Source organism: Salvelinus fontinalis, unplaced genomic scaffold (genome assembly GCF_029448725.1).
Source record: "Salvelinus fontinalis isolate EN_2023a unplaced genomic scaffold, ASM2944872v1 scaffold_0168, whole genome shotgun sequence".
NCBI classification, from domain to species: Eukaryota; Metazoa; Chordata; class Actinopteri; order Salmoniformes; family Salmonidae; genus Salvelinus; species Salvelinus fontinalis.
The window spans coordinates 78206-94462 of record NW_026600377.1 but is presented as its reverse complement, the minus strand read 5'-3'; the positions used below and the strand labels follow the sequence as shown (position 1 = coordinate 94462).

At 48.2% G+C, this 16257-nt stretch overlaps 1 protein-coding gene across 1 annotated transcript; it reads right to left on the bottom strand.

Moving 5' to 3' along the window:
* Nucleotides 1-1277: 1277 nt before the first annotated feature.
* Nucleotides 1278-15245, bottom strand: LOC129844040 (NACHT, LRR and PYD domains-containing protein 3-like). The gene is made up of 9 exons (XM_055912419.1): nucleotides 15113-15245; nucleotides 13134-14934; nucleotides 12426-12599; nucleotides 12173-12346; nucleotides 9157-9330; nucleotides 8748-8921; nucleotides 8393-8581; nucleotides 2266-2312; nucleotides 1278-2129 (listed from the first exon to the last, which is right to left on the bottom strand). The coding sequence occupies exons 1-9, from the start codon at nucleotides 15243-15245 to the stop codon at nucleotides 1576-1578; spliced, it is 3420 nt and encodes a 1139-aa protein (XP_055768394.1). The 3' UTR covers nucleotides 1278-1575.
* Between the last annotated feature and the right edge of the window lie 1012 nt (nucleotides 15246-16257).

The following is a 16257-nucleotide window of genomic DNA, read 5'->3' as shown; positions in this document are numbered from 1 at the left end:
TGTGAAGTTACCAGGTATCATGAGTTACATACCCCCCCCCCCTAGAGATGTGAAGTCACCAGGTATCATGAGTAACATAACCCCCTAGAGATCTGAAGTCACCAGGTATCATGAGTTACATACCCCCCTAGAGATGTGAAGTCACCAGGTATCATGAGTTACATACCCCCCTAGAGATGTGAAGTCACCAGGTATCATGAGTTACATTCCCCCCCTAGAGATGTGAATACACCAGGTATCATGAGTTATATTCCCCCCTAGAGATGTGAAGTCACCAGGTATCATGAGTTACATTCCCCCCCTAGAGATGTGAAGTCACCAGGTATCATGAGTTACATTCCCCCCTAGAGATGTGAAGTCACCAGGTATCATGAGTTACATTACCCCCCCTAGAGATGTGAAGTCACCAGGTATCATGAGTTACATTCCCCCCTAGAGATGTGAAGTCACCAGGTATCATGAGTTACATACCCCCCCCCTAGAGATGTGATGTCACCAGGTATCATGAGTTACACCCCCCCCCCCCCCCCCCCCAGAGATGTGATGTCACCAGGTATCATGAGTTTCATACCCCCCTAGAGATGTGAAGTCACCAGGTATCTTGAGTTACACACACTTTCCCCCTTCTAAAACACTGAGCTTGTGACACACACGTCGAGTGGCTGGAATTCCAGGTTTATATGTGCTGAGTGCAATTAGCCTGGTAACGAGGTCATATAGTTTCAGCCATATTGAAATATCAGTTTGAACATTACAAAACTTCAGCCTGCTCTACTGTAGACTGTTCTGTACTGTGTCCTCCAGTGATGCTCTACTGAAGACTGTTCTGTACTGTGTCCTCCAGTGATGCTCTACTGTAGACTGTTCTGTACTGTGTCCTCCAGTGATGCTCTACTGTAGACTGTTCTGTACTGTGTCCTCCAGTGATACTCTACTGTAGACTGTTCTGTACTGTGTCCTCCAGTGATGCTCTACTGTAGACTGTTCTGTACTGTGTCCTCCAGTGATGCTCTACTGAAGACTGTTCTGTACTGTGTCCTCCAGTGATGCTCTACTGTAGACTGTTCTGTACTGTGTCCTCCAGTGATGCTCTACTGTAGACTGTTCTGTACTGTGTCCTCCAGTGATGCTCTACTGTAGACTGTTCTGTACTGTGTCCTCCAGTGATGCTCTACTGTAGACTGTTCTGTACTGTGTCCTCCAGTGATGCTCTACTGAAGACTGTTCTGTACTGTGTCCTCCAGTGATGCTCTACTGTAGACTGTTCTGTACTGTGTCCTCCAGTGATAAACATTAATGAAATAAATGCTTTAAAATCATCATGTTACTCCTCAGTCCTCACCTCCAACAGAACACATTAAAACACACCACTACTACTAATCTAACTGTCTGTAGGTCCAACAGAACACATTAAAACACACCACTACTACTAATCTAACTGTCTGTAGGTCCAACAGAACACATTAAAACACACCACTACTAATCTAACTGTCTGTAGGTCCAACAGAACACATTAAAACACACCACTACTACTAATCTAACTGTCTGTAGGTCCAACAGAACACATTAAAACACTCACCTCTGAATGTGTTGGTCATCTATCTGACACAGAGTCACTGAGGAGGAGGAGTAAACCCCAAACCCAGGATAGAGGGGTTCAGTGAATGTGGTGTGTTCTGTGTAAAGGTGTGTCAGTGTACCAGAGGAGGACACACTATAGAAGGTCAAAGTACCAGCTGGCCAGTCCAGATACACTCCAACTCTGTTAGAAACAGGACCAGGGATGATTCTGTTGACTCCAGCATGGTTAAAGTTATAACCACTGTGAGAGCAGAGTAAACACATGGACTTCCTATTGCCTCCAATCCAACTGGCATCCTCCCATCCCTTTCTCTCCATTCCTTTGTTCACCACACCAATGTCAGCCATGCTACCATCCCTCTCTACCTCCCAGTAATAACGAGATCCAGATAAGCCTTCTTTGCAGAGAACTTGGGGATATGCGTCAAATCTGTCTGGATGGTCTTCATAATGCTGCTTCTCCACCACCCGTTTCACCTTCCTGTTCCCCTCAGACAGTACCAGGTTTGGGTTTGCTGTATTTGGGTCCAGGGTGAGATGACAGGCATCTGTAGACAAAAGGAGAGTTTAATCAAACCACATCTTCATATAAAATGTTGTTTTGTAGGTACAGAACAAGTATTGATTAGTTACTACGTTACTATCGTTCTGAATATGCAGTTAATTAGGATTAAAGAGACTTACATTTCCTCGGCCCTGATTTCAGCCTGCACTCTCCACCATGATCCACACTGTAGGAGAAACAGGTTATTGACTGACAAAGACCTAATAAAGCAGTCAACATTTAAACCATATTGTTGTGTTCTGGTGCATTATCCAAGTTCATTACTAGAGACATACAGGTATTCTATCCTACCTACTGCATACAGAACAGAGTACAATTCATTACTAGAGACATACAGGTATTCTATCCTACCTACTGCATACAGAACGGAGTACAATTCATTACTAGAGACATACAGGTATTCTATCCTACCTACTGCATACAGAACGGAGTACAATTCATTACTAGAGACATACAGGTATTCTATCCTACCTACTGCATACAGAACGGAGTACAATTCATTACTAGAGACATACAGGTATTCTATCCTACCTACTGCATACAGAACGGAGTACAATTCATTACTAGAGACATACAGGTATTCTATCCTACCTACTGCATACAGAATGGAGTACAATTCATTACTAGAGACATACAGGTATTCTATCCTACCTACTGCATACAGAACAGAGTACAATTCATTACTAGAGACATACAGGTATTCTATCCTACCTACTGCATACAGAATGGAGTACAATTCATTACTAGAGACATACTGTAACGCTCTAGGTGTCGGGGTGTTTGTGGAATCAGACGCAGGAACAGCAGAGCTTCAATACGTTGAGTTTAATTCCCAACCCGTAAACCAAAAATGTCCAAACCGGACTACTGGGTGTCAAATAAACACCTGTCTTCAAACATGAAGACAAAACCAGTACACAAACACGAACCACTCCCGAAATCCAAAGAAACAGACGAACAATCCCGCACAAAGAAGCATACAGGCTGGCTGACTAATAAAGCCACCCTGATTGCCAATTCCCTCAAACCAGGTGATACACATAAACACATAAGGAGGGGGAGGAAAAAGAGTCAGTAGCAGCTAGTAGGCCGGTGACGACGACCGCCGAGCGCCACCCGAACGGGAAGGAGAGCCTGCCTCGGTTGAAGTCGTGACAGTACCCCCCCTCTGACGCGCGGCTCCCGCAGCGCGCCGACACCGGCCTCGAGGTCGACCCGGAGGACGAGGCGCAGGGCGCTCCGGATGGAGGCGATGGAAATCCTTTACCATAGATGGATCCAACATGTCCTCCACTGGTACCCAGCACCTCTCCTCCGGACCGTACCCCTCCCAGTCCACGAGGTACTGCAGGCCCCTCGCCCGGCGTCTCGAGTCCAGAATGGCCCGTATCGTGTACGCCGGGGACCCCTCGATGTCCAGAGGGGGACCTCCGGTACCTCACCGTCCTGCAGGGGACCAGCTACCACCGGCCTGAGGAGAGACACATGAAACGAGGGGTTAATACGATAATAGGAAGGGAGTTTTAATCGATAACACACCTCGTTTATTCTCCTCAGGACTTTGAATGGCCCTACACACTGCGGCCTCAGCTTCCGGCAGGGCAAGCGGAGGGGTAGGTTTCGGGTCGAGAGCCAGACCCTTTCCCCCGGTACAAACACGGGGGCCTCACTGCGGTGGCGGTCAGCGCTCCTCTTCTGCCTTCCAGTAGCTTGTTGAAGGGACTCCCGGACGGCCCTCCAGGTCTCCTTGGAGCGCTGTACCCACTCCTCCACCGCAGGAGCCTCGGTCTGGCTCGGATGCCATGGTGCCAGGACCGGCTGGTACCCCAACACACACTGAAAGGGGGACACATTAGTAGAGGAGTGGCGTAGTGAGTTCTGGGCCATCTCAGCCCAGGGAATGTATCTCGCCCACTCCCCTGGCCGGTCCTGACAATACGACCGCAGAAACCTACCCACCTCCTGGTTCACTCTCTCCACCTGCCCATTACTCTCGGGGTGATACCCGGAAGTCAGGCTGACCGTGACCCCCAGACGCTCCATGAACGCCCTCCACACTCGGGACGTGAACTGGGGGCCCCGATCAGAAACAATATCCTCCGGCACCCCGTAGTGCCGGAAGACGTGAGTGAATAAGGCCTCCGCAGTCTGTAGGGCAGTAGGGATACCGGGCAACGGGAGGAGACGGCAGGACTTAGAAAACCGATCCACAATTACCAGAACCGTAGTGTTTCCCTGAGAGGGAGGCAGATCGGTCAGGAAGTCTACAGACAGATGAGACCATGGCCGTTGTGGAACGGGGAGGGGTTGCAACTTCCCTCGAGGAAGGTGCCTAGGAGCCTTACTCTGAGCGCATACCGAACAGGAGGAGACATAAACCCTAACGTCTCGAGCTAAGGTAGGCCACCAATACCTCCCCCGAAGGCTCCCCACTGTCCTCGTCACCCCAGGGTGACCCGAGGAGGGTAGGACATGAGCCCACCGAATCAGGCGGTCCCGAACACCAAGCGGTACGTACTTACGGCCCGCCGGACACTGAGGAGGCGCGGGTTCCGCCCGTAGCGCCCGCTCGATGTCCGAGTCCACCTCCCATACCACTGGCGCGATCAGCCTCGAGGCGGGGATGATGGGAGTGGGTTCAGTGGTCCTCTCCTCCGTGTCGTAAAGGCGGGACAGTGCGTCTGCCTTTACGTTTTTTGAACCGGGTCTATAGGACAACGTGTACCTAAACCGGGTGAAAAACATGGCCCACCTTGCCTGACGTGGGTTCAGTCTCCGAGCTGCCCGAACATACTCCAGATTCTGGTGGTCGGTCCAGATGAGAAAAGGGTGCTTAGCCCCCTCAAGCCAGTGTCTCCACACCTTCAGAGCCCTGACCACCGCTAACAACTCCCGATCCCCCACATCATAGTTACGCTCCGCTGCACTGAGCTTACTAGAGAAGAAAGCGCAGGGGCGGAGTTTTGGTGGCGCACCCGAGCGCTGTGATAGCACGGCACCCACCCCAGCCTCGGAAGCGTCCACCTCCACTATGAATGCTAAAGAGGGATCCGGATGCGCCAACACGGGAGCCTCCGTGAACAGAGCCTTCAACCTGTTGAAAGCTCCGTCCGCCGGCGCTGACCACCGCAACCTCACCGGACCCCCCCTCAGCAGTGAGGTAATGGGAGCCGCTACCTGGCCAAAACCCCGGATAAATCTCCGGTAGTAGTTGGCAAAACCCAAAAACCGCTGCACCTCTTTTACCGTGGTCGGAGTCGGCCAATTACGCACGGCCTTTATGCGGTCACTCTCCACCACCACCCCCCGAGGTAACCCAGGAAGGAGACGGCTTGTTTGGAAAACACACACTTCTCAGCCTTGACGTATAAGTCATGCTCCAGCAGTCTGCCAAGCACTTTGCGCACTAGAGATACATGCGCGGCGTGAGTAGTTGAGTAGATCAGAATGTCATCGATATACACAACTACCCCCTGCCCGTGCAGGTCCCTGAGAATGTCGTCTACAAAGGATTGGAACACGGCTGGAGCATTCTTTAACCCATACGGCATGACGCAGTACTCATAGTGGCCCGATGTGGTACTAAATGCGGTTTTCCACTCGTCTCCCTCCCGAATACGCACCAGGCTGTACGCGCTCCTGAGGTCCAGTTTTGTAAAGAACTGCGCTCCGTGAAATGATTCCACCGCCGAAGCGATGAGAGGTAGTGGGTAACTAAACCCCACCGTGATGGCATTTAGACCTCTATAATCAATACACGGACGCAAACCTCCCTCCTTTTTCTTCACAAAAAAGAAACTCGAGGAGACGGGTGAGATGGAGGGCCGAATGTACCCCTGTCCCAGAGATTCCGTGACATATGTCTCCATAGCCAACGTCTCCTCTTGGGACAAAGGGTACACGTGACTCTTAGGAAGCGCAGCGTTAACCTGGAGATCTATCGCACAATCCCTACCCGGTCGATGTGGTGGTAATTTCGTCGCTTTCTTTTTACAGAAAGCGATTGCCAAATCGGCATACTCGGGGGGAATGCGCACCGTGGAACCCTGGTCTGGACTCTCCACCGACGTGGCACCAATGGAAACTCCCAGACACCTTCCAGAACACTCCTCTGACCACCCCTGGAGAACCCCCTGTCTCCACGAAATATTGGGATTGTGCCGGGCCAACCAGGGAATACCCAGCACCACTGGAAACGCAGGCGAATCGATAATGTATAGACTGATACGTTCCCTATGATTCCCCTGCGTCACCATGTCCAGGGGAACTGTGGCCTCCCTGACCACCCCTGACCCTAATGGCTGGCTATCTAGGGAGTGCACGGGAAAGGGAGAATCTATCGGCACAAGCGGAACGCCCAACTCTCGGGCGAGTCCGCGATCCATAAAGTTCCCAGCTGCACCTGAATCGACTAGTGCCCTATGCTGAGAAGAGGGGAAAAAATCAAGGAAAAAAATTGAGACAAACATGTGACCGACAGGAGGTTCTGAGTGAGTTTGGTGCTGACTCACCTGGGGTGATCGAGAAGCGTCCCGCCTGACATCTCGACTCCCAGACAGACCCCCCCAGCACCGATCGGCCGTGTGTCCTCTCCGACCACAGTTGGTGCAGGGGAGGCCTCGTCCTCCGATACCCCTAGGCGCGGCCCCTCCCAACTCCATCGGGATGGGAGCCGGGGCGCTGGGTGGTGGAACGCACAGGACCCTCTCCGAACGCCCGCGGGCAGCCAGCAGATTGTCCAGTCGGATGGACATGTCGATAAGCTCATCCAACGACAGAGCGATGTCCCGACACGCTAGCTCCCTACGGACGTCCTCCCGGAGACTACACCGGTAGTGGTCAATAAGGGCCCTGTCGTTCCACCCTGATCCCGCGGCCAAGGTCTGGAACTCCAGCGCGAAATCCTGTGCGCTCCTCCTCTCCTGCCTTAGATGAAATAGTCTCTCACCCGCCGCTCGGCCGTCTGTGGGGTGGTCGAACACGGCACGAAAACGACGGGTAAACTCCGGGTAGTACTCCTTCGCGGAGTCCGGGCCATTACAGACTGCGTTGGCCCACTCCAGAGCACGACCCGTTAGGCAGGAGACGAGGACACTCACCCTCTCCGCTCCCGAGGGAGTGGGGCGAACAGTGGCCAGGTATAGCTCCAGTTGGAGTAAAAACCCCTGACAACCTGCCTCTGTTCCATCATAATCCCTCGGGAGCGTAAGACGGAGCGCGCTGGAGCCGGGGGATGGAGAATCCTGGGGAGGGGGAGCCGAAGGTGGAGAGAGGAGCCCACTCCTCTCCCATCGCTCCATTCTCTCCATCATTTGGTCCATGGCGGATCCGATCCGATGGAGGACGGTGGTGTGGTGGAGAACCCGTTCCTCCATCGATGGGAGAGGGTTAGCTGCTGCTCCTGCTGACTCCATGATGGTGCGGGATTCTGTAACGCTCTAGGTGTCGGGGTGTTTGTGGAATCAGACGCAGGAACAGCAGAGCTTCAATACGTTGAGTTTAATTCCCAACCCGTAAACCAAAAATGTCCAAACCGGACTACTGGGTGTCAAATAAACACCTGTCTTCAAACATGAAGACAAAACCAGTACACAAACACGAACCACTCCCGAAATCCAAAGAAACAGACGAACAATCCCGCACAAAGAAGCAGACAGGCTGGCTGACTAATAAAGCCACCCTGATTGCCAATTCCCTCAAACCAGGTGATACACATAAACACATAAGGAGGGGGAGGAAAAAGAGTCAGTAGCAGCTAGTAGGCCGGTGACGACGACCGCCGAGCGCCACCCGAACGGGAAGGAGAGCCTGCCTCGGTTGAAGTCGTGACACATACAGGTATTCTATCCTACCTACTGCATACAGAACGGAGTACAATTCATTACTAGAGACATACAGGTACTCTATCCTACCTACTGCATACAGAACAGAGTACAATTCATTACTAGAGACATACAGGTATTCTATCCTACCTACTGCATACAGAACAGAGTACAATTCATTACTAGAGACATACAGGTATTCTACCCTACCTACTGCATACAGAATGGAGTACAATTCCAACAGGATATCAGAGATGCAGAAGAAGAGTATTCATGTGGTGATGATGTATGCTGTGTTGGAGTGCTCAGCCTGCTGAGTAAACTTCCCCTTAATTCTACCATCATGTCCTCATGTTACTGACCCTACTACACTACATATGACACAACCGCTGCTCACACTATTAGGACATCTATTCTGACTTACTTCAGCTTCATCAGTTTATATGTGGGATACACCAGAGCAGCTCCCACCAGAGCAGCTGAAAGCAGTCCCCCTGCAGAGTCTCCTGGGTGATTGTAGCTCAGGTCCAGCTCTTTCAGGTGGGAGGGGTTTGACCTCAGAGCTGAAGACAGAACAGCACAGCCCTCCTCTGTGACCAGACAGCCAGACAGCCTACAGAGACACACAACAGCTGTCTAGGTTGGTGTACTGGTGTCAATCATCTTGTAGGACACCCATCCATTTGTCCATGACACAAACATTGTCATGAAACATCAGATTTTCAGAGTATTTGTTTTACTAAGCTCAGTACCAACCTGACTGAAACAGCTGTACTTACCCCAGTGTGTGTAGTTTACAGTCTGGATCCTCCAGTCCAGCAGACAGCAGTGTAACTCCTGAGTCCCGCAGGTCATTGTCTCTCAGCTCCAGTTGGTTCAGTTGTGAGTTGGGTGAATTGAGGACTGAGGCCAGATCTGAACAGCAAATCTCTGTCAGACCACACTGACCTAGACTGAGGAGAGTAGAGGACAAACTTGAACGCCAGCAACACACACACACACGTGTGTGTAGTTTACAGTCTGGATACTCCAGTCCAGCAGACAGCAGTGTAACTCAGCTCAGTACCGACCTGACTGAAACAGCTGTACTTACCCCAGTGTGTGTAGTTTACAGTCTGGATCCTCCAGTCCAGCAGACAGCAGTGTAACTCAGCTCAGTACCAACCTGACTGAAACAGCTGTACTTACCCCAGTGTGTGTAGTTTACAGTCTGGATCCTCCAGTCCAGCAGACAGCAGTGTAACTCCTGAGTCCTGCAGGTCATTGTCTCTCAGCTCCAGTTGTTTCAGTTGTGAGTTGGGTGAACTCAGGACTGAGGCCAGATCTGAACAGCAACCCTCAGTCAGACCACACTGACCTAGACTGAGGAGAGTAGAGGACAAACTTGAATGCCAGCAACACACACACACACACACTAGGGTTGGGCGGTATCCTGATTTTCATATCCTCATACTAGCCTTCTCTCACACCAGGATTCCCTGTTTAGTACACAAGGGGGTGCCAAAAAAAGCAAAAAAGCCCACAGAATGCTACCAAAATTAGCACAAGTAATAGCAAGTTAAATGGAGGCTGCTAGCTAAATATGCTAACAAGCGCAAATGAAAGTAAACGAATTGCAAAGTTATACATATACACTACCGTTCAAAAGTTTGGGGTCAATTGAAAATGTCCTTGTTTTTGAAAGAAAAGCTATTCTTTTGTCCATTAAAATAACATCAAATTGATCAGAAATACAGTGTAGACATTGTTAATGTTGTAAATGACTATTGTAGCTGGAAACGGCTGATTTTTAATGGAATATCTACATAGGCGTACAGAGGCCCATTATCAGCAACCATCACTCCTGTGTTCCAATAGCACGTTATGTTAGCTAATCCAAGTTTATCATTTTAAAAGGCTAATTGATCATTAGAAAACCCTTTTGCAATTATGTTAGCACAGCTGAAACCTGTTGTCCTGATTAAAGAAGCAATAAAACGGTCTTTCTTTAGACTAGTTGAGTATCTGGAGCATCAGCATTTGTGGGTTCGATTACAAGCTCAAAATGGCCAGAAACAAAGAACTTTCTTCTGAAACTTGTCGGTCTATTCTTGTTCTGAGAAATGAAGGCTATTCCAAGCGAGAAATTGCCAAGAAACTGAAGATCTCGTACAAAGCGGTGTACTACTCCCTTCAGAGAACAGTGCAAACTGGCTCTAACCAAAATAGAAAGAGGAGTGGGAGGCCCCGGTGCACAACTGAGCAAGAGGACAAGTACATTAGTGTCTAGTTTGAGAAACAGACACCTCACAAGTCTTCAACTGGAAGCTTCATTAAATAGTAAGCACAAAACACCAGTCTCAACGTCAACAGTGAAGAGGCGACTCTGGGATGCTGGCCTTCTAGGCAGAGTTCCTCTGTCCAGTCTCAACGTCAACAGTGAAGAGGCGACTCTGGGATGCTGGCCTTCTAGGCAGAGTTCCTCTGTCCAGTCTCAACGTCAACAGTGAAGAGGCGACTCTGGGATGCTGGCCTTCTAGGCAGAGTTCCTCTGTCCAGTCTCAACGTCAACAGTGAAGAGGCGACTCTGGGATGCTGGCCTTCTAGGCAGAGTTCCTCTGTCCAGTCTCAACGTCAACAGTGAAGAGGCGACTCTGGGATGCTGGCCTTCTAGGCAGAGTTCCTCTGTCCAGTCTCAACGTCAACAGTGAAGAGGCGACTCTGGGATGCTGGCCTTCTAGGCAGAGTTCCTCTGTCCAGTCTCAACGTCAACAGTGAAGAGGCGACTCTGGGATGCTGGCCTTCTAGGCAGAGTTCCTCTGTCCAGTCTCAACGTCAACAGTGAAGAGGCGACTCTGGGATGCTGGCCTTCTAGGCAGAGTTCCTCTGTCCAGTCTCAACGTCAACAGTGAAGAGGCGACTCCGGGATGCTGGCCTTCTAGGCAGAGTTCCTCTGTCCAGTCTCAACGTCAACAGTGAAGAGGCGACTCTGGGATGCTGGCCTTCTAGGCAGAGTTCCTCTGTCCAGTCTCAACGTCAACAGTGAAGAGGCGACTCTGGGATGCTGGCCTTCTAGGCAGAGTTCCTCTGTCCAGTCTCAACATCAACAGTGAAGAGGCGACTCTGGGATGCTGGCCTTCTAGGCAGAGTTCCTCTGTCCAGTCTCAACGTCAACAGTGAAGAGGCGACTCCGGGATGCTGGCCTTCTAGGCAGAGTTCCTCTGTCCAGTCTCAACGTCAACAGTGAAGAGGCGACTCTGGGATGCTGGCCTTCTAGGCAGAGTTCCTCTGTCCAGTCTCAACGTCAACAGTGAAGAGGCGACTCTGGGATGCTGGCCTTCTAGGCAGAGTTACAAAGAAAAAGCCATATCTCTGTCCAGTGTATGTGTTCTTTTGCCCATCTTAATCTTTTCGTTTTATTGGCCAGTCTGAGATATGGCTTTTTCTTTACAACTCTGCCTAGAAGGCCAGCATCCCAGAGTCGCCTCTTCACTGTTGACGTTGAGACTGGACAGAGGAACTCTGCCTAGAAGGCCAGCATCCCAGAGTCGCCTCTTCACTGTTGACGTTGAGACTGGACAGAGGAACTCTGCCTAGAAGGCCAGCATCCCAGAGTCGCCTCTTCACTGTTGACGTTGAGACTGGACAGAGGAACTCTGCCTAGAAGGCCAGCATCCCAGAGTCGCCTCTTCACTGTTAAACTCACGCAGGAAAAAAAATTAACCGCTTAAGAAATATCTTGCTGCGTAAACGCAGATGTAACATGCTTCTTATTGTAATTTCTGCTCAGCATCAGACACATTTTGTTAGTCTTCATAATCTAAAATAATGTGACAGGTGAAATGAACAATGTGATCTGCTTTATCTCCTAATATATTACACAAGTTGACTGCAGGTATTTACTTATAAAGTAGCTACGAATATTAAGATGTATTAACAAACTTCAAATAAATACTTTCAACTGTATTGATGGTATTGAAAAACCATCTGTGGCTATTTCAGAAAACCCCGGTATACGGTATACCGCCCAAGCCTATACCAGACTGTAGTTTACAGTCTGGATCCTCCAGTCTAGCAGACAGCAGTGTAACTCAGCTCAGTACAGACCTGACTGAAACAGATGTACTTACCCCAGTGTGTGTAGTTTACAGTCTGGATCCTCCAGTCCAGCAGACAGCAGTGTAACTCAGCTCAGTACAGACCTGACTGAAACAGCTGTACTTACCCCAGTGTGTGTAGTTTACAGTCTGGACCCTCCAGTCCAGCAGACAGCAGTGTAACTCCTGAGTCCTGCAGGTCATTGTCTCTCAGCTCCAGTTGTTTCAGTTGTGAGTTGGGTGAACTCAGGACTGAGGCCAGATCTGAACAGCAACCCTCTGTCAGACCACACTGACCCAGACTAGAGGGGAGAGGAGCACATGATTAACACATGTTTAAAACATCCACATAATATCTCATGCTGAAGATATTTAACTCACACTAGTGTCTGTATGTTGCAGAGTGGACTGGTTAGTCCAACACAGAGCAGCTCCACTCCTCTGTCTCCCAGGTTATTGTAGCTGAGGTCCAGTTCTCTCAGGGGGGAGTTTGGTGTCTGCAGAGCTGAGGCCAGAGTCTCACAGGATTTATATGTGAGTTTACAGCCATCCAGTCTGGAGAGAGTAGATATGTATATCGATACACTGCTAAGTATACAAAGCTTTAACAATAATTGGTATGTAATTAAGACAGTTACAGAAGGACACATTATTAACCAATGTTGAAAACATACTAACTCAATCAAGATATTTAACCTTAGTTATATTTATTTGTCACATGTTATGTATGTTTCTGCATATTTACCAAGATGTTAAAATATTGTTAAAAACATAATTACTACAAATATATAAACACTATAAAAACAGTGGATACTGCAGATATTTAACTCACACAAGTGTCTGTATGTTGCAGAGTGGACTGGCTAGTCCAACACAGAGCAGCTCCACTCCTCTGTCTTCCAGGTCATTGTGGCTGAGGTCCAGTTCTCTCAGGGGGGAGTTTTTTGTCTGCAGAGCTGAAGCCAGAGTCTCACAGGATTTATATGTGAGTTCACAGCCATCCAGTCTGGAGAGAGGAGATAATCTGTTAGATATACAAATCCTTCATTATAATGATACTGTAAACATCAACTCAATAACAGAACTTACAGTGCTCTCTTGCAGGTTTTCACTACCGGCAGCAACCTCTGATAACCTTCCTCTGATGTGTTGTATGTCTTCAGGTCAAACTCCTCCAGCACCTCCTCTGACATCAGTAACAGGTAGGCCAGGGCTGAACATTGGTCAGGTTCTAGACTTGTTTCTGAAAGAGTTCCTGATCGCAGGGAGGTCTGCATGTCTTCAACTAGAGAATTGGCACCAAGTTCATTCAGACAATGGAACAAGTTGATGATCCTTTCTGGTGAGGATTCCTCCTCTATGTTGTATGAAAGGTACCTGACTATTCTCTTAACTCTTTTCTCATTGCTCTGTGTTGTACTTCCTGTCTGTGTCAGAAGGCCTCGTAACAGATTCTGATTGGACTCCAGTGAGAGACCCAGAAGGAAGCGGAGGAACAGGTCCAGGTGTCCATTCTCACTCTTCAAGGCCTGGTCCACTGCTCTCCTGTGTAAGTCAGACAACTGGATTGACTCCTTCTCTTCATCATCACTAGTGGGGGAGAAAACATTTTCCTTCTTGTCCAGACATGATTCTAAAGCATGCACTGCTGCTAGAAACTCCTGAATGCTCAGATGCACAAAGCTGTAGACCTTGTCTTGGTACAGCCCAGATTCTTCTTTAAAGATCTCTGTACACAATGCTGAGTACTCTGATGCCTCTGTGACATCAAGGCCACACTCTCTCAGGTCCTCCTCATAGAAGATCAGGTTGCCCTTCTGCAGCTGTTGGAAAGCCAGCTTTGCCAGTTTCAGGATCATCTCTCTGTCTGACTGAGACAGTTCCTTCAAGTTTGTCTCTGAGGCTTTGTTGTACTTCTTGTTCTTCACAATGGTTTGGATGAGAATGAAGTGTGAGTACATCTGGGTCAGAGTTTTAGGGACTTCATCCTTCCATGCCTCTTTCAGTATCATCTCAAGGACCGTGGCTGATATCCAACAGAAGACTGGCATGTGGCACATGATGTGGAGGCTCCTTGATGTCTTCATGTGTTTGATGATTTCATTGGCCATATTCTGATCTGTGATTTTCTTCCTGAAGTATTCCTCCTTCTGTGGATCATTGAACCCTCGTACCTCTGTCACCTGGTCAATACACTCAGAAGGGATCTGATTGGCTGCTGCAGGTCGTGTGGTTATCCAGAGGAGAGCAGACGGAAGCAGATTCCCCTCGATGAGGTTTGTCAGTAGCACATCCACTGAGGTTGGCTTCGTGACATCACAGCACTTCTCATTGTTTTTGAAGTCTAGAGGAAGTCGACACTCATCCAGACCATCAAAAATGAAAACAGTTTTGGTTTCACCATCTTCAATGCTGTCAATCTCTTTCAGCTCTGAGAAGTAGTGGGAAAGAAGTTGCATCAGACTGTATTGGTCCTTTTTCAGGTTCAGATCACGGAAAGGAAGAGGAAACATGAAATGAACGTCCTGATTTGCTTTTCCCTCTGCCCAGTCAAGGATGACCTTCTGCACAGAGACTGTTTTTCCAATGCCAGCGATTCCTTTTGTCAGCACAGTTCTGATAGGTTTGTCTTGTCCAGGTAAAGGCTTGAAGATGTCGTTGCATTTGATTGGTGTCTCTTGTGTGGTTTGTTTCTTGGATGCCATCTCTATCTGTCTAACCTCATGTTCATTATTGAGCCCTCCACTTCCACCCTCTGTGATGTAGAGCTCTGTGTAAATGTCCTTGAACAGACTTTGGTTTCCATGGTGTCCAATTCCTTCAGATATGTGTTGATACTTGTGTTTCAGTTTACCCTTAATGTCTTGTTGGACTGTCAGCAGAGTTTCACCTGTAGGAAAACAATGAGATTGATATTAATACCATAAAACCAGAAGATTAACTTTTGAAAGTTAAAACTGATCAACATTATCTAATATTAAAGAACTATTTTGGTCAATAGAGAAAGATATAAGGTGTGTGTTGGTGTGGATGGGGGGGGGGGGGGGTGTTGTATCTCCCAGTCTTACTTCTCCTACCCAGAGGCATGTGTGTGAACATTACAGCATCCTCGCTGCCAATCCTCTCCATCGTCTCAACTGAATCCTCAACATTTTCATAGTCCAACTGGTAGTCAGAGCTTTTAATTTGTTGTTCAGACATTTCGTCATGTCTCAGAGGTTCCTGGCTGGTTGTAGGTGACTCTGCTCTGGGCTTCTGGACACTTTCAACAAAACAGGGAGACAGATCACCTCATCAATAGCGCATCAATATCACATCAACTCTATTTCAACAACTGCATAGCTGATCTCAAGTCCTGATGTATCTTAAAACTGAGTGGCTGCTGTTCTGAATCCTCTGGAAGCCTTTTTTCAGATAGTAAAACAATCTGAAGCTCCTGTATGGGATTCTCTACTTTACATAGTCTCTGTTCTACTCATTCACTGTATGGGATTCTCTACTTTACGTAGTCTCTGTTCTGATCATTCACTGTATGGGATTCTCTACTTTACGTAGTCTCTGTTCTGATCATTCACTGTATGGGATTCTCTACTTTACATAGTCTCTGTTCTGATCATTCACTGTATGGGATTCTCTACTTTACATAGTCTCTGTTCTACTCATTCACTGTATGGGATTCTCTACTTTACATAGTCTCTGTTCTACTCATTCACTGTATGGGATTCTCTACTTTACATAGTCTCTGTTCTACTCATTCACTGTATGGGATTCTCTACTTTACATAGTCTCTGTTCTGATCATTCACTGTATGGGATTCTCTACTTTACATAGTCTCTGTTCTACTCATTCACTGTATGGGATTCTCTACTTTACATAGTCTCTGTTCTGATCATTCACTGTATGGGATTCTCTACTTTACATAGTCTCTGTTCTACTCATTCACTGTATGGGATTCTCTACTTTACATAGTCTCTGTTCTACTCATTCACTGTATGGGATTCTCTACTTTACATAGTCTCTGTTCTACTCATTCACTGTATGGGATTCTCTACTTTACATAGTCTCTGTTCTACTCATTCACTGTATGGGATTCTCTACTTTACATAGTCTCTGTTCTGATCATTCACTGTATGGGATTCTCTACTTTACATAGTCTCTGTTCTACTCATTCACTGTATGGGATTCTCTACTTTACATAGTCTCTGTTCTGATC

Bases quoted from the DNA above. Each gene is read 5' to 3' on its own strand.
- LOC129844040 (XM_055912419.1), bottom strand. From the start codon at position 15,245: ATGTCTGAACAACAAATTAAAAGCTCTGACTACCAGTTGGACTATGAA. The intron at 14,935-15,112 runs GTAAGACTGGGA...GTTTTCCTACAG, and splicing joins CATGCCTCTGGGTAGGAGAA to GTGAAACTCTGCTGACAGTC. The intron at 8,922-9,156 runs GTAAGTACAGCT...TACTCTCCTCAG, and splicing joins TGTAAACTACACACACTGGG to TCTAGGTCAGTGTGGTCTGA.